This window comes from Lycium barbarum, chromosome 5 (genome assembly GCF_019175385.1).
Source record: "Lycium barbarum isolate Lr01 chromosome 5, ASM1917538v2, whole genome shotgun sequence".
Classification (NCBI taxonomy): Eukaryota; Viridiplantae; Streptophyta; class Magnoliopsida; order Solanales; family Solanaceae; genus Lycium; species Lycium barbarum.
The window spans coordinates 26,147,194-26,173,829 of NC_083341.1; the positions used below are offsets into that span (position 1 = coordinate 26,147,194).

Below are 26,636 nucleotides of genomic sequence, written 5' to 3' on the forward strand. Positions count from 1 at the left end.
AACTTCACAATCTAAAATCACAAAGTCGGCCGGAAAAATAAATCGGTCAACTCAGAGTACATAATAAAGAATACCCACCGGTTTCTTTACGGTTCTATCTGCTATTAGCAACCTCATAGTTGTGGGTTGGGGAGTTCCCAAATCCAATTTGCAAAAGACATCAAGTTGATGCTTGCTTCAAGGTCACATAAGGCCTTTGCAAATTTGTACATCCCAATTGTGCAAGGAATGGTGAAAGCTCCCAGATTTTCTTTCTTTTGAACCAAAGTTTTTGTTACGATAGAGCTACAATGATGTGTAGCTCCCATTAATGCCTTCGCTTGGTTACAAGATCTTTCATGAATTTCACATACCCGAGCATTTGTTCAAGTGCTTCCACCAATGGCATGTTAATTGAAAGTTGTTTCAATTTCTCTATGAACTTGAGAAATTTGCTATCATCCGCTTTCAAGAAAGCTCAAACCGTTCGACGTGCCATCCTTGCAAGGCTGTACATATTTTAGCTTCCGCAACTTGGAAATCTTTTCTCCGAAGTTTTCCTCTGTCTGCTGACTCTGTTGAACATATATCTTTCAAGTCTCTCGATGTCGTCTTGCAGCGATGCCTTTAAAATTTTGTCCCAGTTTCTAGCACAGGAGGATGTTGAGCTTTTAAAATGACGAGACCGAGCCTATATAGGCTGCCTACGTATCCCACTAAGGGAATCAGGTCGAGCGTGGTTCAAATTACAAGCAGAAATAAAATTGAGATTTTCTAATAATGTGACCGAGGCCTATGTGGGACGCCTACGTATCCCACCATGGGAATCAAGTCAGGCGTAGTTCATGTCAGAATAAAATTGAGATAGAAGACGGTGCTTGGCCTTATGCAGAAGCATCAAGAGGGCGGTGCTCAGCCCATGCAACAGATAGAAGGCGGCGCTCAGCCTTATGCAGAAACATCAAGAGGGCGGTGCTCAGCCCATGCAACAGATAGAAGACGGTGCTTAGCCTTATGCAGAAGCATCAAGAGGGCGGTGCTCAACCCATGCAACAGATAGAAGGCGGCGCTCAGCCTTATGCAGAACCATCAAAAGGGCGGTGCTTAGCCTTAAATGTCCTATTGAAGGCGGACTAGCCTAAAATGTCCTCTTGAAGGCGAACTAGCCTAAAATGTCCTATTAAAGGCGGACAGGCCTAAAATGTCCTATTAAAGGCGGACGGCCTAAAATGTCCTATTAAAGGCGGACAAGCCTAAAATGTCCTATTAAAGGCGGACGGCCTAAAATGTACTATTAAAGGCGGACAAGCCTAAATGCAGTGCTTGATTTATGATTACTAAAATTAGTGCGGAGCGAAGAGCTTTTGCAATGCTTGATTCATATGCGGTGAGACGAGTTTGCCGCGGTGCGTAATTTACAGCAGCAAATATTCATGATGCAGTGCCGAAGATTTGGGGACCTTATACCCTGCCAAAATTTGCATCTAAAAGTTCCTGCACTCAAAGAAATTTGTAAGTTTCAAATTTAATCAGTATTAAGTTGACTTTGCCCTTTGCTTTATCTGAATCTTGCAATTGCCGACTTGATATTGTGCGATATCCTTCAAAAATAGCTAAAATATGCTCCTGCGTTACTCAAAGAAAACTTGTTAGTGTAAAATAAAATGGTTGCCTTGCATTGAACACTGAAGCTTGGCATTGAATCTGCATTTCTCGTGGTGATGGCATTGCGACAAATCTGGTGACGCTAATATATTGCTCGGGATTTCGATTCATGCTTTTGTCGAATAATGATAGGCCATTTGCAAAGCTGCCCCAGTGTTGCTTTGTGGGAAAAATGGAATTTTCACTATATTAAGATCGTGTCCAAGAATGGACTGCCTACTTATCCCGAAGGAATCAGGTCAAAAGTAGTTCATATAAAGCTTTAGCAAAAATTACAAGAAGGAAAGCTGATCATGAGGCAAGTGGGAGGAGAATGCTAGTGACGGTAGATCCCTTCAATCATCTTACTTAGTTCCACGCTTCCTTTTCAAATGTCTTGGTGCCAATTTTGATGGATCACCGGTAACAATAATTGCATTTGCAACTGGAGGGCCATCATTGTCGCACAATTTATTTTGTTGCATGCTTATCTTATCCTTTTCGAGCATGTTCTGGATCTTATGCTTAAGTGCTGGGCAATTTTCTGTGTCATGACCTGGAATATTAGAGTGATAAGCACAACTCTTGGACCAATCAAAATCTGGCGGTAGGCTTTTAGGGATCCATCCTTTCTTTGGCTTCAGGAGTCCCTTGACTTTCATTCTCTCAAATATGCTGGTTAATGACTCTTCAAGAGGAGTAAAAGTGCGGAATTTCACGTGCTCTGACTGTCGTAAGCTAGACTGTGCTTGATCGGGTTGATATTTAAAGCCTCGTTGATGAAGAGATATATGATCACGCGAAACTTGATAGTTCTGTCGTGATTGCGGCTGATATGTAGACCTGACAGCTGAGTCGGTTTCTCTCTTTTTGCCTTGCAAGTTGTTGAATGTCTCAGCTTGAAACGTTGCTTGTACTGATGAAGTGTCAACAATTCTTCCTGCTCGAACGCCCGCTTCTACTTGCTTTCCAACTTGAATTAGATCATAAAAGTCACGTAACCGCGCACATAACAACTTTTCATAATATATGCCCTTTTGCGTTTGGATGAAAGTTGAAATCAACTCATTCTCGGGCAATGGAGGGCGTATTTTTGAAGCTTCCAATCTCCATCGGATGGCGTATTCCTGAAAAGACTCATGTGGCATTCTTTCTATCTCACGCATATCATAAAGATTTGGACTAACCCCGATGTTAAACTTGAATTGTTCTACAAAGTCGCGGGCCATGTCCTCCCATGTGTACCATTTGCGAAAGTTTTGTTCTATGTACCAATCTAATGCTAACCCTGATAGGCTCTGAATGAACAATTTCATTCGTATGGCTTCATCTTGTCCAATTCCCATTAATCTGCTACAATAGTCCTTCAAGTGCGTAATAGGATTTCCTCTACCATTGAAGGTGTTGAATTTTGGCACTTTGAATCCTGGCGGCAACTCAACATTTGGAAGCATGCACAAGCTTTCATATCTTAAACTTTGGACATTTCTTGCCCCCATCTCTTCTTCGACAATTCTCCTTAAATTGTGAAGCTCTCTATCCGAGTCATCCCAATTGATTGCCTTCATTTCATTTCTCAATCTCTTGTATGGGCATACCACTAGCTGATTTTGCTGGTTCTCTGTGAAGGGTGCTGCAAGTGCAGGCTTTTGGACATTAGGCATCAACGGGACTTGCAAAGCTTCTGGTTTAATAGAGTATCTTGGCGGTATATATGTAGGAGCTGGGTGAGGAGAAATAGTGAAGGAAATGTTTTGGGTTGAGCCGGAAGCTGAACTTGTGTTAGGAAGAAGGCTGAAGGTATTTCCTAAATTGACCAACACGCTTCTTTGTACCACATTCTTCTCGCTATCCTCATTTTGCGCTTGCACCAATCCCACACCGATGTTGAAGGATTCAAATCTTTTTGCCATTGTCCTTAACGCAGATTTGCAGCCAACACAATGTTCAATGCTAGGCAACCTCTAAGAATTAAAACTAAACAAGTAGAAAATAAATTCAAGTAATTCTCTTAGCATCAAGTAATCGTAAATAAATTCAAGAGCGAGCATATTACAAATAAATTCAAGTAAATCACTTAGCACGTAAGGAAGCAAACGACTTACAAAGTTTATAACACAAACATTAATAACACGTCCTAATATGCAGGGACCTCTTTATGCCAGAGGTAGGTCTAACGCCAAATATTCGAGATTATGATAGAGTGATCCAAGCCATTTAATTGAGACACTTGAGTTTGGGAATAAAAGAGGCCAAATTCTATTGAATAAAAGCGAGTACATCAAATAAACCAGAATACATCAAAGATAGCATAATATAAAAACAATCACGAACTTGGCCTAAAATTTGCATTTGATCATGCTGGCGGCTGAGCTGAAGATGATGCTCCATTATTGCTAGGCCCTGCTCACATACTTCCCAAATATTGCAATAAACAGACAATAAAAATGTTTAGTAGACAATTTGTGGATAGCATATAATAAAAAAGACACCAACTATTTTATAGTCACATATGCCAATATTTTACAGACAAAAGCTAAGAAAAAAAATTTAAATATTACTATGTGGTAATACATGGCAAGACAAACGGTATTTTTCAAACCTGGATAGAAGTTATAGATTCAATAAAAAAAATAAAGAAAAGCCTCTTTTTAAAGGTTTTAATGATTTCACATAGGCATTAGATTATGCTAGAGGAATATTAGGACCAAATTATTATATTTCTCTAGCACTCAGACAAAATCCAGAAAGACCCCTCAATACAATATCCAGAAAGACACAGACAAAGTAATTTTCTGTGACCACTGCTCATCTATGACTGAAGCATTCAAGAGGTTAAACCAGAAGAATGAGACTTTGATACAAGAAAAGACAAGGCTCGTGGAGAAAATGTTAGAACACGACTCCAGGCAGTAAAATTCGAACTAGCCCAATCACAGAGCTTTCCATCTCAAGACAAAATGGATGAGAAGGGTGTGCATTTCCAATGAATGCAATGAAATCCACTGTATCGGATAGAGATACAGCTAGTCCGGATCAAACGGTAGCTGGTAAAGACTCATCAAATCCATTAATGACTGTCACTTTGTCAAAAATTCAAGATGAAGGTTCACCTCGTACAACAAGACGAAGACTACCTGGAACATTTGCACAAGGAGAAGCCTTAATTGTTTTTTGTAATTCTTTAATATTATCTAATTTATCTGGCATTTCTAAAGCCTTTTTAGCTATATGGTGTTGTAATTAATTTTCCCATCTCCTAATACTACTCCTAAGAAATTTATATAATCTTTACATAATTCCATCTTCTTTTTACTAATTATTATTCTGTTTTCTACAAATAATCTAAAAACAGTCTGTAAATGTCCTAGATGTTCTTTAATATCTTTACTAAATACTAATATATCATCTACATATACTAGTATATAAAGATAAATGAATGATGAAAAGATATTCAATGAGTGAGGAAGTACCGAGTAGAATTATTAAAAATTAATATACACAACAGCCATCCAAAACTTTTTAAATTATATTTTCGCTTTCAATATTTTTTAATATCCCCCATATAGCATTTAGTGGTTAATTGCAATCATTACAATCAACTTGCCCTTGATCCTAAATACAAATACAATCGGAGTTGATCGAATGTATGAGAGACTTGCGAGATAGATTCTTGTGGCCGAGGGAGATGAGATCGGACCCCATTAAGAGGAATCAAGAGTTCTGGTGCGACTTTCACGAACTAATGGTTACCAAACATATGATTGCAAACATTTGAGGCTCGAATTGGCACACTTTCTAAAAAATGGGCACCTCATATCATTCCTCAGTGACCAGTCAAAGCAAAATTTCAACAAAACTGAACGGCCTCCTCATACTGTCTGGTTAAAAATCGATTCAAACCGTACACCGAACCAAACCGGTTAAATAAAGTGATAGTTGTTCGGATTTGGTTTGGTTTGACTTTTTATTTTTAAAATAGATAATATTTGGTTTGATTTTTGTAAAAAATAAACCGAAGAAAAATCAAACCAAACCGACAAATTATATACACTATTATTACATTATTATATATATATATATATATATATATATATATATATATATATTGATTTTACACATTAATTTAAGTACTTTGTTACTTTTGTTGAATTTCTAACACATACACAGAGCCAACGCAGCGGGAAATTAAATCGGAACATACCTTCAGCCATAGTTGTTCAAGTGTCGTGTGAATAGCTTTTCTTCTAGCACCGAAGTGGTAACCTTAAAAGAATAGTAAAACGCCTAGAGCCTCCTAGCATATGCCTATCACAATTTCAGAATACTGGACCGATGGAGTCACTGGCATATTTATAGGTAGGCTAGGGACTCTTAGGCAATAACTTTAACCCTAAGGACTTCTCCATAAAATATGATTACCCTAGGGACACCTAATAAATGTTTCCTCCCATCAAGGAAACTTCTGGATATGTATAATCAAAGTTATTATCTGCTATAATATTGTTTACTTGGAAGACAAGGTAAATAATTTGTTACCATAATATGTGTGCCACATTAAATGTCTCATTAAAGAGACATATAATTCTTACATTCTCCCACTTGGTCCACATATTAAAAATTAGATAATCCTTAATGCGTGATGGTCATAAACTTTATTCACTTGATTAAATTGTTGTGCAACAATCACTTCAACTAGAACACATTACTACATGAATCATGGCAGTCATGCTTTTAAACAAACACTTTCTTCCATGTATTACGATGTATAATATATTCTAACAAAATGTCCAAAAACTTTATGAATAAACTTAATATAAGTCATTCAGAGTCCAACTTTATTGATCCAATGATCACAACATAATACATGAAAACCAAAATGTGCACTGTCATGTATAACAAAGAAACGATAGTGTCTAGACAGAATGTTAGAGAACAAAGCAAGACTAAACTGAGTTACTAAGAACCTACGGGTTACATGATCCTTGAAAGCATTAGATGGTAAACCTTTAGTCATAGGATCAGCAATCATCAAAGTAGTACTAATATGTTCAAAACTCACATCTTGCTTCTTGACATAGTCTTAAACACTTTATGTCGATGTGCTTTCTTCGGTTGCCACTTTTATTATTCTTTGAAAAGAAAATTGCAGCTGAATTATCACAAAATATTCTCAATGGCCTTGCAATAGAATCAACAACTCTAAGGCCCGAAATGAAATTCTTGAACCATAACGCTTGTGATGTAGCTTCATAGCATGCTATAAATTCAGCTTCCATTGTGGATGTTGCAACAATGGTTTGCTTAACACTTCTCCAAGATACAACACCTCCAGCAAGAATAAAAATGTATCCAGAAGTAGACTTACTAGAGTCTTTGCATCCACCCAAATCAGAGTCTGAATATCCAATGACCTCCAATGAATCAGAATATTTGTATGTGAGTTTGACATCCTTGGTTCCTTGCAAATATCTCAAAACACTTTTACCAGCTTTCCAAAGATCAAAACCAGGGTTACTTTGATATCTGCCAAGCATTCCTACTGCAAAGGCTATATCAAGTCTAGTGCAGACCTGTGCATACATAAGACTCCCAACAAGCGAAGTATAGGGAATGCCTTTCATTTTCTCTTGTTCCAATGCATTTTGTGGACATTGATTCAATGAGAATTTGTCACCTTTAATGAGGGGTGCTGCAATAGGTGAACAGTTCTTCATTCCAAATCTTTCCAGAACTCTTTCAATGTAGGCCTTTTGGGATAGTTCAAGTAATCTTTGAGATCTATCTCTGTGAATCTCTATGCCTATGACATAGGAGACTTCACCCATATCTTTCATTTCAAAATTCTGAATAAGAAACTATTTCGTCTCATTCAACAATCCCAAATCACTACTAGCAAGTAAAATATCATCCACATATAGGACTAGGAAAATATATTTGCTCCCACTTATCCTAAGGTATACACACTGATCAATGATGTTCTCCATAAATCCAAATGAAGAAACAACATTATGAAATTCAATATACCATTGGTGAGAAGCCTGTTTTAGTCCATAAATAGATTTATTCAACTTGCAAATAAGGTGACTATTATCCTTATCACAAAAACCTTCAGGCTGACTCATGTATACCTCCTGTTCAAGATCTCCATTCAAGAAAGTCGTTTTCACATCCATTTGATGTAGTTATAAATCAAAATGAGCTACTACTACCATGATTATTCTTAATGACTCCTTCTTTGAATCTGGAGAGAAGGTTTCATGGTAAGCCTTCCTTTTGAGTGAAACCCTTGGCTACAAGTCGGGTTTTATATCGTTCAATATTACCAGATGAATCTCTTTTGGTTTTATAAACGCATTTGGATCCTATAGTAGAGACTCCTTCTGGTAATTTAACGAGATTCCAAACTTTATTCTTGGCTATAGATTCCAACTCTTCTTTCATGGCATCATACCAAAGTGTGGAGTTTTCTCCACTCATGGATTGTGAAAAAAGAGCATGGATCATCTTTTAGTCCAATATCATGATCAGACTCTTGAAGGTATACAACATAGTCACTAGAAATTGCTGGCTTGCGAACTCTTGAGAATTTTCTTACTCCGCCGGTTCAGACACTCCTTCAATGGGTTCAGGTAGAGCAGGTTGATCTTCAAGTGTCTCCTCATGCGGTGGTAGCTCTTGAACTTGTCGTTCTTCAGACAATTCATGAGAATTTGTCTGAACTACATTCAAGTTCCCAATATATAAAGGTATCACAGGTGGTTCCCTTATCTCTTGCAATTCCACCACTTGAGTCGAACCACTCCCACTTACTTTATGTTTCTCAAGAAATTTAGCATTTCTAGCCTCAACTTTTTAGGAGAATGAGAAGGACAATAGAACCTAAATTCTTTAGAGTTAACTGCATATCCTATAAAGAAACCAATTATTGTTCTTTCATCCAACTTTTTAAAATGTGGGTATAAACCCTTGCCTCAGTTAGACATCCCCAAATGTGTAAATGGCTTAAACTAGGTTTCTATCCTTTCCATAATTCAAAAGGTGTCTTGGGGACAGCCTTGGATGGAACCCTATTTAAAATATACACAGCGGTTTATACCTTCACTTTCAAGGAACTCAGCAAATGGGCCCTTAACTTGTTCCTTATCTGTGTACCTATCATAATATTCTCCACCCCTGTCAAACAATACAATTTTGATCTGAGCTCCTGTTTGTTTCTCTACTTCTATTTTGTAAACTTTAAAAGCATCAAGTGCTTCTGATTTGTTAAACAGAAAATAGAGATACATGTACCTTGAATAGTCACCAATAAACGAGATAAAATATCTTTCACCATTTAAGCAAGGGGTAGGAAAAGGTCTACAAATATCTGTATGTATGATCTCAAGCAATTGAGAACTCCTTTTGGCACCTTTAGTGGATTTGTTGGTATGCTTACCCTTTATGCAGTCCACACAAGTCCCAAAGTCAGAAAAATCAAGAGCATCTAGAACTCCATCATTAACTAACCTTTTGATTCTGTCAATTGAGATATGTCCCGATCTCTTGTGCCAAAGACTTAATGTGTTCTTATTAATAATGCATATCTTAGTGCCAATTTATTTATCATGCAAAGTTAAAACATTACATTCAATCGTGGGGTCTAGCTCAAATTTAAATAATCTTCCATCCAAATTTCCAAAACCAATAACTTTATTATCTTTCAAAAGTTTCACTGAACAATAATGAAAATTGAAATCATAACCAGCAACTGATTGTCTTGAAAAAGAAATTAAATTTCTAGAATACGATGGAACATAAACAGTTTTTTCTAAATCTAATTGAAAACCATCTTTTAAAATGAGCTTATAACTCCCACGCCTTCCACAGTTGATGGGATACCATTGCTAGAATAAACTTTTTGTTCACTTCCCATCGGCTTCCTTAGAGTTAGAAAACCCTGCATGGTTTTGGCAATATGAGTTGTGGAACCAGAATCGATCCACCATGTATTATCAGAAACTTCAATAAAATTAGAGTCATAACATACAAAGGTAAAATTACCTTTCTTCTCAAGTCATTTCTTGTATTTCAGGCAATCTTTCTTCCAGTGTCCCTTATTTCTGCAGAAACGGCAAGAATCTTTATCAACAATGCCTTTCTTCTTCATAGGAACACTTTTGCCCTTCTTCGCATTTCTCTTATCATGAGTCACCAAATTAACACTTTCAGGTATCTCATGCTTCAACCTCTCATCTTTTTGAACACACATGGTCATGAGTTCATTGATTGACCATTTATCTTTATGGGTGTTGTAAGATATCTTGTACGGACCATATTCTGCAGGAAGAGAGTTGAGGATAAAATGCACAAGAAATGATGCAGACATATCAACCTCAAGGGACTTGAGTTTAGCAGCAATGACTCTCATCTCCATAATGTGCCCACGCACTGTATGACTTCTATCAAAGGTCATGCTTGAGAGCCTCTTCATAAGGGTGCTGGCCAGTGCCTTGTCAGAGCTTACAAGTTGTTCTTCTATTGCCATCATGTAAGCTTTGACCTTATCGCTATCAGGGATGGAACCCCTAATGCTTTGGCATATATGAGCCTCTATGAGCATTAAGCTCAAGCATTGAATCGGTCCCACCTCTCATAATAAGCCTTAGCATCTGGCGTATTTGATTCCGTGGGTTTAGGTGGTTCATCCACACGGATTGCCAGATCCAAATCCGAGCACCCTAAAGTGAGAAGGACTTTCTCCTTCCATTCAGTAAAGTTGTCACTAGACAGCATCGGAATACGAGCATTCTCGTTAAAGATAGCAGTAGGACAAGCTCTGTATACTGCAAAACAAGGATGCACACATAAGCTATGAAGTATAAACCATCAAAGTGAATCGCGTAAATACCGATTCTAAGTAAATTTAAGACCTTCTTGTGGGCAGAGGTTGCAACACATGCACAAAATTTACTTAACTTTATTAGACTAGTAAACCAAAATAAAACTAGAAAACAATCCGTACCTGTGGGCATAGGATAATTTTCAAACTGAAAGGTTTACTATCTCGTTTCAATTAATCTCACCAAAATAATTACCTCCCTGTGGGGCCGGGTTACCATTTTAATGAGATAACTGAACAACGTAGATGTCATTATAATTTTAACCACTAAACTTTATGTGATTAAACAACTTAATTTCTTTTACATTAAGTACTCAAGATGCTGTGGCTAGTCCTAAGCACAAGATAAAAGAAAACCCAAAATTGACATCTTACAGTATGATGTCTAGACCCAAATAATCAACTTATTCAGAATGTTGATTGATTTCAAAAGTAGGCATCCGGAGTATAGGCAGAATGCCCATATAACTTCATAATAAGTGACTAATTTTACAATAAAACTTAACTAATGTATATGAAATACGTGAAACAAGCCAAACTTTCCAAACATCAGAACATGATGAAAGACATACTAAAAATCAATATGCTACTAATTTCAGGGCTTAATGAAAATCTCGTCACTTTTATCAAATGAATAGGAAGAATAGAAGTTCAAAATACGTGACTAAAATTGTTGCCAAATATTGGGTTCAACTTCTAATATCCAGTGACGGCATTAGATCTTGGAAAACGTGCTGACAAACAAAACTTTAATGATGCAAGGCTATCAACATATTCATGATACTGCAAATTGTCCCATTAAAGCAAAAACTTAATGGTTTCTTGAACAGAAATTACTACTTACCCCCTGTTTGGATGGCGGTTTCCCGTGGTTCATTAATGTATAGTTTTTCTATGAAACCATGTTTGTTTCCATTATTCTTAAAATTATGTGGTATGGTGTTGTAAACCCGTGGTTCATTCCATGGTTATATAACCATGAAAAGTTTCAATTTTTGTAACCACCGATTTGGTGGTTTTTCCATGGTTACGTATTTCATTTCTCCATTATACCCCACCCTCCACCATCCACCCCACCCTACCACTCACCCCCACCCACCTCTGCCCACCCTACCACTCACCCCACCCCACCCCCACCACTCACCCTCACCCCACCACCCACCCCACCCCACCACTCACCCTCACCCCACCACCCACCCCTACTACCCCACTCCTCTGTCACCCACCCCCACCACCGCAACTACCAGCCATCACTACCGCCCAACCCCACCCCACAATAACTTACCCCCACCATCATCCCACTACTACCCGCCCCCACAACCACTCACGCCCACCCTACCACCCATTACCCCTCACCCCCACCCACCCCCACAACCACTCACCCTACCACCCACTACCCCCACCCTCATCCCACAACCACCCACCTCACACCACCCACCTCTCCACCACCCCCACCCACTACCTAATTATTTCTTAAAATTCTTATTTTATTCGTTACCTGAGTTTTATTAGTATATATAAATTAATTTCTAATTAAGAGTTAAGGATATTTTAGTAAACTTATAAGTTATTATACAGTACGATACAGTCAAACCAAACAATACAAATGTTATTAAACCACAACAAATGATACAATCTATCCAAACATTGTGTTCATTAATACAATACCATACAATACAACACCATACTGTACCATACCATACTGTACATTAATGAACCACAGAAAACAACCATCCAAACAGAGGGTTAAGGAACCGTGAGAAGCAACAATAAATAATAGTATCAGTTAACGAACGAGTCAGCGCAGAATAGAAAACAACGAAACCTTAATGTTTTTCAAAATATTGATCTAATAAGGGCATATATACTATTAACGTGTAGATCTGTATCTAGGATAGGATTTCAGATCCAAATCCAAATTCATAAAAGGCTCTTGCGGACCAGAAATAACATGTTATATATGCATATTACAGACCAAACGAGCAAACAGAGACAACGACCCCAATTTGCAAGTTAGTTTCTTTCTAGATTTTCAATCTACAGGCGACCGTCATAAAAATCTATGGAAGTTTCATCAACACGCCGTTCATACAATTTTAACCAGAATATGACACTAAACGACACAGTTAAAGGTAGGCTCTAATACCACATGTTGAATTTCTAACACATACACAGAGCCAACGCAGTGTAAAATTAAATCGGAACATACCTTTAGCCATAGTCGTTCAAGTGCCGTGTGAATAGCTTTTCTTCTAACACCGAAGTTGTAACCCTAAAAGAATATTTCTAGGCGCCTAGAGCCTTCTAGCCTATGACTATCACAATTTCAGAATAGTAGACTCATGGAGTCACAAACGTATTTATAGGTAGGCTAGGGACTCTTAGGCAATAACTTTAGCCCTAGGGACTTCTCCATAAAATATGATTACCCTAGAGACACCTAATAAATGTTTCCTCCCATCAAGGAAACTTCCGGATATGCATAATCAAAGTTATTATCTGCTATAATATTGTTTACTTGGAAGACAAGGTAAATAATTTGTTACCATAATATGTGTGCCACATTAAATGTCTCATTAAAGAGACATATAATTCTTACAACTTTTTCATTCAAAGTTTCTTTATCTCTAATAGATTTATGAACCTTACACCTTGAACCCATTTCTTAAAAGAAATTCATGAATCCATACTCATTTATAAAAAAATAAGAAAAAACTATGAAATTTACCTAAAAAAATGTATTTCTTATAAACTTTATTCATTTAATTAAAGCTTATAGATCTTAAGACATTCTCTGCATAATCCAAGAAAACCATAGCCCTCACAATAAAAGGGTAATAACAGATTATAAGTTGGAAAAAGATGACAAAATCTTGCATATAGGCATGGGCAAAGAGCTGAGCCGGCTCGAGGCTCGGCTCACCTGCATTTAGCTCGGCTCAGCTCGCCTCTATTTTAGTCAAAATTTAGCTCGGCTTGATTAAAGCATGGTCAAAGCCCGGGCTCGATTGAGCCAGCTCAACTTAGCTCAATTGGCTCGTTTTGGTCATGTACTGATTACTTTAAAACTAAATTTCATTCGTTAATCTTAGTTAATTAAGTTAGCAAAATGTCAATATATAATTGTTATTTAGCGTAATAAATTTATAATTTTGCATTTCTCTAATTAATTTGATGCAATTAAGCTATTTTTAGACATCATTACTTAATAATATTTTATGGATGGTGAAAATGTAATTAATCTTATAAATTTAATAGTTCAATATTAAGGAAATTTAATATTGTACAAATTCCTTGAATTTAGTATCGCGTTAGTTCTATGTTTATTTTCTGACTGAAAGTTTATTATGTGTTTAATATTAAGTTAATTCCATTTAAGTATGAGTTTTTGTTTAGACTAATAATGTATGTATTTCACTCACACTTGAATGCAATTATCAAATTAAACTAGTAATGCTTGAATTTTTCTCAATTAGTCAACTAATATAATATAAATTATGTTTTAATGGTGTAACACTACATCGAACGAAACATTAACGAACCGATTTGGGCTTGGCTATAATTTGACAAAGCTCGGTTAAGCTCAGCCCTAGCTTCGCTCGATGCCTAGGCCTACTTGCATAGTAGGAAAAAATAATTAAAGAGAGAAATACCCTTAATTCTTAAAATTCGAACAAAACCAACAATAACCAAATTGATGAATATATATATTTATTTTGGTTTGATTTTAATAATTAAAAAAATTAATTAAATTAATTTAATTTTGATCCGACTCATGAACACCCTTGTGACGGGTCCTATAAATTCGCTTAAAAATGATATAATTTCAAACATGGGTACTAATAAATCCCCCGATTGACAAAAGAATTCAACTACCTAATACTCATTTCCCTTGCAGTCCCTCTATTCACCAACCCTACCATCAACTTCACCAACAAAACCAAAAAAAAAAGGCAAAAGAAAAAAGTAACCGACAAAATTAGATTAAAAGAAGAGGAGGACAAGGATGCACAGTATTGGCCATTAATCCAATCCTCACCTCTTTAAATATCCTCCTTGCACTTCCATTTCTCTTCGTCCTCTCCTCAGCCTTTCAACAATCTACTCTAGATTTCTGTCTTTCTCTTTCTGGTCCTCTAATTCCCTTTCTTGTCCCAATTTTCCTCATGGATCCCGTTACAGTTTGGGGTAATGAACCCCTTTGCACCGTCGATCCCGAAATTCACGACCTAATCGAAAAAGAAAAACGCCGTCAATGCACCGGTATCGAACTAATCGCATCCGAAAACTTCACTTCATTTGCCGTTATCGAAGCCTTAGGTAGTGCATTAACAAACAAATACTCTGAAGGTATACCCGGTAACCGTTACTACGGTGGCAACGAATACATCGATCAAATCGAAAATATAACAAGAAGTCGTGCACTCACAGCATTTAATTTAGATCCAACTAAATGGGGTGTTAATGTTCAACCATATTCAGGTAGTCCAGCTAATTTTGCAGCATATACTGCTGTTTTAAACCCACATGATAGGATTATGGGATTGGATTTACCATCTGGTGGACATTTAACACATGGTTATTATACTTCTGGTGGGAAGAAAATATCTGCTACTTCGATTTATTTTGAGAGTTTGCCTTATAAGGTGAATTCTACAGATGGGTATATTGATTATGATAAGTTGGAAGAGAAAGCTTTGGATTTTAGACCTAAATTGATTATTTGTGGTGGTAGTGCTTATCCTAGAGATTGGGATTATAAAAGGTTTAGAGAAGTTGCTGATAAATGTGGGGCTCTTTTGCTTTGTGATATGGCTCACATTAGTGGCCTTGTTGCTGCTCAGGTAATTATGACTTTACATTTTTTTTGTGTGTGTTAATTGGATCTGCATGATGATTTTGAATCTTCTATTCATAGATCTGCATTTGATCTAGAGATTGTGTGAATTGCCTTAATATATTATAGATCTGAATCTAGTGTTTTATGATCCATGTGTTTAAATTGTTTGATTAATTTTGGGATAATTTGATGTGAAGTTTTTAAAGGTCTTTTCTTTAACAAGTGGATCTAAATGAGGAAAATATTATGATGTGGGAACCAGAGGCGGATCCAGAATTTGATCACTACGGGTGCCACTATGTTTAATTCAGATCGACTACTACTGAAGAAGATTGAAGTAGGGTGTACATTTAGTCCTTTGAATTTATTTGGTTCGGTTCAGTCGTCCATTTTGAATTAATTACTCTGATTTCCAATAGTTTTGATGCATAAATAAACACGTGATCTTAGACTAAACCAAATAACTTCGTCCAAGTCGATCTATTTCTTTTGATGAATTCTATTGAAAATGTGATTAAAAATGTAAAAAGAAAATTAAATTAGCAAATACACCCTTTGATCTACATATAGCTTCGATTAATATTACGTATATTGATGCCATCATTCTAAAAGAATTTGAGAATCAAGAAAAAAAAATAACACTAGATGGATAAAAATAGAAAATAATTAGACTCGCATCTAAACAAAATTTTGAAGTTCTAGAAAGAAAAAAAGGGAGCAGCTACATAATTTAATGGGGCAACTCGGTGCACTAAGCTCCCGCTATGCGCGGATCCGGGGAAGGGCCGGACCACAAGGGTCTATTGTACGCAACCTTACTTGCATTTCTGCAAGAGGCTGTTTCCACATAATTTAATAAATAATAGAAATAAATTTGTAAAGAGAGGGAATTGAAGGAATACAAGAAATTAAGAAAAGGAGACAGAAAGGAAAGAAAAGGGAATAAAAACGGATAAGGATCATGTAGTAAACTGCATAACACTTCCCTACTGAGGCTCGATCCTGCATCTCGTGCTTGGGGCTTCGGCACTTTAACCGTGGCACCTTGAGTCAGTTTTTGACTTCGGGTGCCATTCGCTCTATATACATACAATATTATGTAAAATACCTATACATATATAAAATTTTACCTGAGAGTCTGGGTGGATTGGCATCCTCAAGCCACTACATAGATCCGCCCCTCGTGGGAACTAGTGCTTTGTGATCCGTGTTTTCATTTTGATTAATTGTTCTTTGGGATAATTTGATGTGAAGTTTTTAAAGACCTTTCCTTTGACAAGTGGATCTGAGAGTGGAAAAAATTATGATGTGGGAACTAGAATTGGTTGATTTAGTGCTTCAGTGTTCGGCTTAAATGAGCATTATGAGGCTTAATGCGGATAAATTATTTCGATTATACTCAATATAACAGTTCTGATTAATGATTGATTATAACGTATAATTAATCAGCTGTCCTTTTCGTTTGATGTTAGAACTCTGTCGGTGAATTGATGCTAGTCTTGGTGACTGCATGGACATTTACTTACGTTATTTTAAGTTGAATCCTGGAAGTGATATTGTATTCTAATGTGCTGAATCTCATTATTTATGGACACAGGAAGCCGCAAATCCCTTTGAATACTGTGACTTGGTCACTACCACCACACACAAGAGCTTGAGGGGTCCAAGGGCCGGTATGATTTTCTACCGCAAGGGCCCTAAGCCACCCAAGAAGGGTCAGCCTGAGGATGCAGTTTATGACTTCGAAGATAAGATTAACTTTGCTGTTTTCCCCTCCCTCCAGGGTGGTCCCCACAACCACCAAATCGGTGCTCTTGCTGTGGCCCTGAAACAGGCTGCGACTCCTGCTTTCAAGGCTTATGCTAAGCAAGTGAAGGCCAATGCAGTTGCTCTCGGTGACTACCTGATGAGCAAAGGATACAAGCTTGTAACTGGTGGAACTGAAAACCATCTTGTCCTTTGGGATCTCAGGCCTCTTGGTTTGACTGGTAAAAGTTCTTTCTATTCTCGATCATTCGAAGAAGTCTTAGAATTTAATAGTGATTGATACAATTAACCATTTTTTTGCAGGTAACAAGGTTGAGAAGCTTTGTGACCTTGCCAACATCACTGTTAACAAGAATGCTGTTTTTGGTGACAGCAGTGCTTTGGCCCCAGGAGGTGTTCGTATCGGTAAGAGCTCAAAAACTTTGGATATCTTTTTATTCACTATTTCATTTTTAACGTCTATAGACCAGGGAAGCTTTCCTTGAACCGTTATTAAAATCCAATTGGTTAAAAGGTTGATTTGAAGCAAATTATAGGTTTCTTTTCCAAGATCTTGAGCTTGATATAAAATGTTGGATCTTTAATTTTTACCCCTTTGTAATTGTGTCAATAAGGTGATTAGAGTAGGAAAAAAAAAAAAGCTCTTAAAAAGGTGTGTTTGGTATGGAAAAATCCCACCCCAACCCCCCAATTGCCCCCACCTCACCACCCCCACACTCTCATCTCCCTTGTGTTTTGAGGCAATATTTTCTGCTTGCTTATCGAGCACCAGAAAATAAGTAAGAAAATCACTTATTTTTCAAGAAAACATTTCCTTTGTACCAAACACACCCTACAAAGTGTAAGCCTGCCTTACATTTACTTTTGCAGTATTGTGTTTCTACTTGTACTGATTTGTGGCAAATTTTCATTCAAAACGTGAGAGGGCTTTCATCAGCTATCATAGTAGTCTAAATGTTTTAGTTCCATGAATTAACTAAACTGAACTTCCTATTGGTAGGTACTCCTGCCATGACATCAAGGGGTTTGGTTGAGAAGGACTTTGAGCAGATCGCCGAGTTCCTCCACAGGGCTGTAACGATCACCTTGAGCATCCAGAAGGAGTATGGAAAGCTTTTGAAGGACTTCAACAAGGGTCTTGTTAACAACAAGGAGATCGAAGAACTTAAGGCTGATGTCGAGAAATTCTCATCCTCTTTTGACATGCCTGGGTTCAAGATGTCTGAGATGAAGTACAAGGACTAAAATCGCAGTATGCATCACAGCTGCTCTCCGTTTCTCGGTTTGTTTCTTTTGTTTTTGGATGGAAGAATTTTTTTTCTCGACGAGTTGATTCAATTTAGACCCAAAAAAAAAAAAAAGGCTTACCTCTTTAATTCTGCACTTGGTATTGTAAAATATTGGATCTTTTCTTGCAAGGGAGTTCGTAAGTGGCCTTTGTGGCATCTAAAATTACGAAAGATTGTAGTAATCCGAAAGGAATAATACCAAGAATGTATGTTGTTTCATTTCTTATATCCTAGTAATGCAAACACTGCTCGTTTCGTATGTATGATTGTTCACTCTTACGCATATGCACGAAAATGGTATTTTCTTCTTCGTAATCATTTCTTCAGTTGACAGTGGGAGTACAAAATAATTTTTCATGCTACATTTTTTAGGAATTCTTACATATTTATGGGTAGGTCATTTTGGCCAACTTGATCTGCATTTTGTTCAAGCACAGGTTTGTCGGTAATAAAAGTTGTTTGGTTGGTGGGATGATGATAATAATTTCGGGAATGTTGTATTATTTACTTCTGCGTGTGGTTATGGGTATTAACTATAAAGTAGTTTCAACATTATTTTATTTTACCATCTGTATTAAAATGATGAGATTAGCTATCCCATATGGAAGGTGGGATAGTTACCCCATGTGATGTTCTTATTTATCCCACTCCACCAACCAAATGAATGGAACTAGAGTTCTCCAACGTATGAATAAGCTAGACATATATTGCTAGTTGTTTCATGCGATAATAAACTGGACACTCAAGAAATATGTTGAATAGGCATTTTCACATCTCTTACAATCAATACGTTCTATTTGTGGAGCAAAAGCAATTTGTTGGACTTACAACCGTCCTAGGTATCGCTTCTAATACATTAGTGGGGCAGAAGAAATTAGCAGCTCTGATTTCCGCAATCCAAATAGCCTACTAAGATAACTTATCAAACATTGAAAATGAACTTTCTTTAATTTGATTTGTTTGATACAATCATGATAAATGATAAGTAGACTATATTCTTAGTAGTTTGATTTGAAAATCAAACAAATCCTTAAAGAAGAAACATACAAATGAGAGTATCTTGAGTTGGACAAGGTTAGATTTTGACCTATTTTCCCCATCTAAACCCAAGCAAACAATAAACGCCTATAACCAATAGTTAATTACTTGATTTATTGATAATTTTATACGAACCTGTTTAAACCGTATAAATATAATCTAATCCGCCAATGTAGATCTCATAAAATCCAGCGGTGCGTGCAACTAGAAAAGGACCAAAATAGTCCACTATCTTTTAGTTTGGACTCAAAATTATGTGGAGCACTACAAGTACATAATATTTACAAAAGTGGTGCACTTATAGTTATTCCCCAAATATTCTGTTAGATCATACTCCAGAGACGGAGTCTTCACCAAAAATGATTTTACTTCTTGTACTAATAACAACAAAACAATCTTTTAGTCAAGTATTCTTTTTTAGTCCCAGCAAGCTGGGCTTTATGCAATCGAAATATTGTCAAAATATCTGGCTAATAAAAGAACCATGAGAGCTCCACAGATGTGGTGACTGGTGAACTGGCAGTCTTCATGCCCAATTTGTTCATAACAGTCTTTGTAGCTAATGATCTGTACATGTCGTTGAGTTCTTCAGTGGCCATGAAAGATGAACATTCTTCTTTTACATCCTGATCAATTGATTCTAAGACAAAACCCATGCATCCTTGTTTGTATTGTAAAAGGATAAATCTTTGAACAGTCAAACTAAATAGGATAAAATTTGTTTCACCTTTTGGCCGTCAAAAATTCTTTTCTACAAAGCCTTCTCTTTGAACTAGTGGACTCTTGAGTTATAAGAACTTTTAGGCCATGTAAAACAAGCTTTTGAAGAATTTGGGCCTGTAATTTACGTTGATAAATCTTTTTGAGCCTAAATCACACCTTAAAAGCTAGCTCAAAGGGAGGAAAATTACCCAAGCCTTATAAGAGGCCCAGGGTTTTCGTCCATCACCGATATGATATATTTTCTTCACCTATAGTTATCTAGATCTACTTTAATCAATACCAATAGGTACATTTTGAATTTATATTTGTGTGGGAAAGAGCCTTTGTTATTTTTAATTTTTTTAAGGAATTCAAAATTCTACATGCCAATTAATTCAAATTTACTCGGACGAACCACCTAAGAATATCTCAATTCTCAACTATTCCTTAAACAAAAATCATAATAAACACCCTCATATTCCTAATCATGTCATTATTTTTGGACAACCGATAAGCCAATCAACCATATATATATATATATATATCTTTTACGAGTAAATATCTTAAAAAGTCACTCAACTTGAAGAATGATGTAGTAAAATCATTCAAATTTGATTTGTAGAAATAAAATCACTCAACTTAGGCCTTTCTCTTATAAAATCACTCAACCAAATTTGTCAAAAAAAAAAAAAAAATCTGACATGACAAAATAAATTAATGTTTTATCACATATAGTCATCAACCATACAAATAAAACAAAATTAAAGAAGATCCATATCGTAAACCCGATCCACCCACCCACCCACACACACAAATCAAAATGAAACTAAGAAGCATATCTTAGTGATATTTTCCAAATACAATTAATTGCCGAACTTCCGCCAAAATAAAAAAGATTGTAGCTCATAAATTAGTTTCTTGAATAAGATAACTCAAAATCAAACTAAAGCCAAATTTCTGTATAATAGAATCACCCAACCAACGAAAAGACAAAAGAATGTCCCAACTACTTGGGGAGTAGAATTTTGTGCAGTGATAATGTACCCAAAATTTTCATTATTGGATTACGATGAATAAATATAGAATTTAAGAATGAAATAAAAGAATTTAACTTTGTGGTCTTAAACACGTTGAAATATTTATATGGCTATAAAATCGTGATACTAAAAATAAAATAAAACAGTTTAATGTGTATAAGCTGAGCCATTTCCCTGCACAGTTTGTTTGCTGAAGTAGTCCCTCTCTGAAATATGATTGCATTCCTATCTCTCCATACCAGATATATCAACATGCCAAATGTGTAGTTGACAATTGCCCAGTAACCAGATTTCCTTCTAGTTGCTGTATTAATCGAAATCAGCTCAGATGCCCAGGTTCCAACAAGCCTATGTTGTCCTAACCAAGCTAGCATCCTAGTCCACAGAGTCTTGACATAAGGACAGTCAAAGAACAAGTGCTCAAACATTTCATCAGCCAAACCACAAAACACACAAGTCTGAGGCACTTGCACACCAAATTTCATCAACCTATCTACAATAGCTAGTCTCTTGTTTGCAGCACGCCAAAGGATGAACTTAAATTTGGGGTGTAGCTGAGGTTGAAGTACCATGTATTTCCAAGGAACTCGTGGGTATTGTGGCATCATCATAAGATACAATTTCTTAATGCTGAACTTCTCCCTCTGCTGTAGCTGGGATAATCTTTTTGTGAGGTTCCCAGTCATGCCCTGTAGCCCAAGTAGTATGTCCCTAGTTCCCAGTATTTTCCTAACCCAAGCTGCAGTCTTAGGTATTTTATTTTGTCTTAAACGAAAATTAAAGAAGACCCAAATTAATTTATTTTTCCATGTCAGATTATTTTAATGTGAATTTTTTGTTGAGTGATTTTTTAAAAGAAACGCCCTAAATTGATTATTTTATTGATATAAAATAAAAATAAAATAAAGTTAAAATAACTTTACTACATAATTTCTCATAATTGAGTGATCTTTTGATATATTTACTCCACCTTTTTCTCTTGATGTCTTTCCTTTAATTTTTGTTACTCTCATTTTATCAGTGTATTTAGGTAATTGCGGTAACATATAGCAATTCTATCACTGTCTCTTTATATTGACTAATACATTTTGTATTCTTCAAATAATCTGATAATTAAATAGCCAAAGGAGAAATTCAAAAGCTATTGTATTAATAAATACTTCCTCCATCCATTTTTACTTGTCATGTATTGACTCGACACTTATATTGAGGAACAAAAAAAGAATGTCAATTCTACTCTATCACCTCTAATTATTGCTAAGTAACCTAATGATTGAAATCAATCAAAATATTTTAAAAGTTGTGCACTTACTAACAATTCCTTGAAGTTTCCAACTTAATAATTAATAATAAGGGTAAAATAGGTATGAAATGATAAATTATCTCTTGACTTTTTAAACTGCACAAGTAAAAGTGGACCTCTATTTTTAATACACATGACAAGTAAAACTGGATGGAGGGAGTATTAATATAAGAGTCCGGAACCAGTCCCGATGCCATTATACGGTCCATTATACGGTCCGTATAATTGACCGTAAAACTGACTCAGTGATCACGCCTTTCTGTGTCAACTTGACGGTTCATTTGACGGGCCGTATAATTTTATACGGTCCGTATAATCTACCGTAAAACCCACTTTTCCTCAACTTCTTTCTGTGACACTTTGACGGTTCATTATACGGCCGTAAAACCATTTTACGGTCCGTATAACCTATTGTATAATTCGCCAGTTCACTGAGTCTTATTTTGTCGCTTCGTTTAATCTCCGATCCTTACGGGACCTTCTTAACAGTTGTTCAACACCTCGATACCAATCAAATGAAAGTTACCACTCGTTTCCACAACATCGTATACACCATATCCTTGTTAGCCTATTCACTGTACGCTTAACGGGAAAATTTCCGGGGTGTAACAACAAATCCCCTATAATATGGCACTACCATCCTGCATAGCAACCCAAAATACATCGCCTCACAGGGCTATAACAACACGACAGTAACCATGGCCACACACGACCAAGAAAACATCAAGAAAAACATTACATACCTGAGGTTAATGGCATCTCTGCCTGAATCTCTTCTGAAGGTGAAAATAAATGCGGGTACCTAGACTTTATGTCCTCTTCGGCTTCCCAAGTCATTTCCTCTCTATTATTATTCTTCCATAAAACTTTAACTGAAGCTACCTCTTTGGTTCTAAGCTTTCATACTTGCCTATCTAAAATGGAAATGGGGACTTCTTCATAAGACAATTGTTTAGTAACTTGGACATCATCTATTGGCACAATTCTAGAAGGATCTCCAATGTACTTACGAAGCATCGATACATGAAAAACTGGATGGACTGAATCCAAATCCGCAGGTAGGTCGAATTCATAAGCCACTTGGCCTGCCTTGCGTACAATCTCATATGGTCCAATGTACCGTGGACTAAGCTTGCCCTTTTTGCCAAATCTCATGACACTCTTCATTGGCGACACCTTCAAGAATACCCAATCTTTGACTTGGAACTCTAAGTCTCTGTGACGATTATCTGCGTAGGATTTCTGTCGACTCTGAGCTGTTAATAATCGATCCTGTATAAGCTTGACTTGCTCTATAGCTTGCTGGACCAAGTCTGGTCCTATCAATTTGGGCTCTCTTACTTTGAACCACCCAATTGGAGATCTACACTTTCTCCTATATAAAGCCTCATACGGGGCCATTTGGATGCTAGAATGATAACTATTATTATAAGCAAATTCAATAAGTGGCAAGTGATCATCCCAACTACCTCCAAAATCCAATACACATGCTCATAATATATCCTCAAGAGTCTAAATGGTACGTTCAGCTTGCCCATACGTCTTTAGGTGAAATGCCGTGCTAAGGCTCACCTGAGTCCCTAAACCTTCTTGGAAAGACTTCCAAAAATTGGCTGTAAACTAAGTCCCTCTATCGGAGATAATAGAAACTGGAACACCGTGAAGTCGCACTATCTCTTTAACATAAAGCTTTGCATAATCTTCTGCCACATATGTAGTTCTGACTGGTAAGAAATGAGCTGACTTCGTGAGTCTATCCACAATCACCCATATAGAGTCATACTTACGTCGAGAACGGGGTAAGCCTATAACGAAGTCCATATTAATTACTTCCCATTTCCAAGTTGGAATTTGTATAGCTTGCAACAATCCACCCGACTTTTGGTGCTCAATTTTCACTTGCTGATAGTTAGGACATTGAGCTACGAATTCCGCTATATCTTTCTTCATCCCATTCCACCAATATATAGATTTAAGATCATGATACATTTTTGTTTCTCCTGGGTGAACAGAATAACGGGAACAATGGGTTTCTCTCAATATTTGGTGGCGTAATCCTACAACATCAGGAACACATAATCCGCCTCGGCATCGGAGAACTCCATCTCCAGAAATCTCAAATGATGACTTCTTCTTTTGAGGGAGTATATTTCTGTAATGAATTAGTATGGGATCTTCGTATTAACGCTCTTTCACTTCCACTACTAGTAACGAGACCGCTGCATTTTGAGTGATAGCTCCCATACTACCTGAGTCCACTACTCGAACTCCTAGGCTAGCTAACTGTTGGAGCTCATGAGCCATCTCTCTTTTCTCTGGCTGGACATCGCATAAACTTTCTGTAACAACCCGTACCTTTAACCTAAGCTTTGACCACGATCCTAGACTTAGAAAATCAGATAAAGAATGTGGGAATTGGAATTTCCCTGTTCAGTTGTAAGATGGGGGTTTACGCCCATGAACAATGATCGTATTTCAGTATACGGACCGTAATTTAAGTCGTAAACTGGTACCAAGGATTTCTGAGCATTCTGAAATTTGACATTTAGATGTCATATGGTTAAATACGGACCGTATTTCAAAATGTATTTGGAATTTGGGAAAACGTCCTTGATTAAAGTTGTAGATATTTGAAATACCTTTCCAACGGTATATTATGGGGGTCCAACGGACATCTGTGCAAAGCGTTATGGCCATTTGACTGAAGAGACGCAGTGCAGTCCGTATTTCAAAATACGGCCAGTATTTAACTGGGCCGAAAATTTGATTTTCCAGAACAGTATATATTCGTCCATATCAGTTCAAATCATTATTTTTCATTGCTTCAAGCCCTAGAACGACCTCCTATCCTCTTCCATCATCAAGAACACCAAGGTAAGCCTACTCTAATTATTTCAAGTCAATTCTAATACATATACTTTTAATCTAAACAAGAAAATATCATTCCTAAACTAGGGTTTTCAAGAAAGCCCATCTCAAGGTTCAAGAATTCAAGATTTTGGAAATCTTCTTCAAAGTTCAAGTCTTTAATTCAAGTTTTGGAGCGACTAAGGTATGTAGAGTTACTATCTACGTGTGGGAACATCATTGTTCTTCCCCACGCCTCATAATCCATAAAATTATGATTCTCTACTAAAACTAGGGTTTCAATACCATGCTCATGACAACCCTAGGTCCATGTCCATGATTATATTATGTATTAATTGTTATAATTACATCATTGAGTTCTTAATATTTCTTTATGATTATTGAGAATCCATCCGTAATCTATGAAAACCCATATCTTGTATTCCATGGGTTCTTGCATGCATGTTTTGACTAAGAATGATTATTTCATGAATATCCTACAATGTCTACAAGTTTTCATGCAACTATATTATATAATTACTTTCATGCTATGATACAAGATACATACATACTAAATACAAGTTATCTCATGAAACCATGTTTACAAGTTATTTCATGAAACCATGTTTACAAGTTATTTCATGAAACCATGCTTACAAGTTATTTCGTGAAATCATGATTACAAGACAAGTACAAGTTTATTCACGAAAATCATGGGCTTCTTAGCCAATTATATTATGTTCATGTTTTTGGGAGTTGCACGAATTACCGAGAAGGCTCAGATAGCCTGAAACTATGTAGCCACCATAGGACAAGGATCGCTCCACCCAGTTAGGACGATACCTTAATTTTACACTGAATGGATCCATCAGGCAAGTTACCACCTTATACCCTGGCAAGGTATGAGGGCTCTGCTGGTCCAACGAGGTACCAGACTCCACGTACCCACGTGGTGATATCACATGTCGGTTTATGAAATGCTCTCCCTATAACATATCACATATCACATATATCATATATATATATATGTACCCATGCTCATGCTCGTGTTCATGTCCAGCTTTTCAGTTTCAGTTCTTATCATGTTATTCCATGTCCCATGTTATTTCTTTCAGTTGCTTTACCTACCAGTACATTCAATGTGCTGACATCCCCTTTTATTACCCGGGAGCCTGCATTTCACGATGCAGGTACTGATATACAGGACGACACATCTGCTCAGTAGGACAACGTTCGTATCAGCTTTTTGGTGAGCCCCATCTCATTCGGGGTTGTGTCTTTACTTCTATGTATGTTAGTTATGCATTTA

General features: G+C 36.7%; 2 protein-coding genes across 2 annotated transcripts; one reads left to right on the forward strand and one right to left on the reverse strand.

Annotated features, from left to right (window-relative positions):
- The first annotated feature begins 14,395 nt into the window (after window positions 1–14,395).
- LOC132640761 (serine hydroxymethyltransferase 4-like) lies at window positions 14,396–18,659 on the forward strand. The gene is made up of 4 exons (XM_060357516.1): window positions 14,396–15,348; window positions 16,942–17,332; window positions 17,415–17,516; window positions 18,112–18,659. Exons 1-4 carry the CDS (start codon window positions 14,671–14,673, stop codon window positions 18,354–18,356), a joined length of 1,416 nt encoding a protein of 471 aa, XP_060213499.1. The 5' UTR covers window positions 14,396–14,670; the 3' UTR covers window positions 18,357–18,659.
- A 1,249-nt stretch (window positions 18,660–19,908) lies between these two features.
- On the reverse strand, window positions 19,909–21,863 carry LOC132639342 (uncharacterized). The gene is made up of 2 exons (XM_060355796.1): window positions 21,417–21,863; window positions 19,909–20,064 (listed from the first exon to the last, which is right to left on the reverse strand). The coding sequence occupies exons 1-2, from the start codon at window positions 21,861–21,863 to the stop codon at window positions 19,909–19,911; spliced, it is 603 nt and encodes a 200-aa protein (XP_060211779.1).
- Between the last annotated feature and the right edge of the window lie 4,773 nt (window positions 21,864–26,636).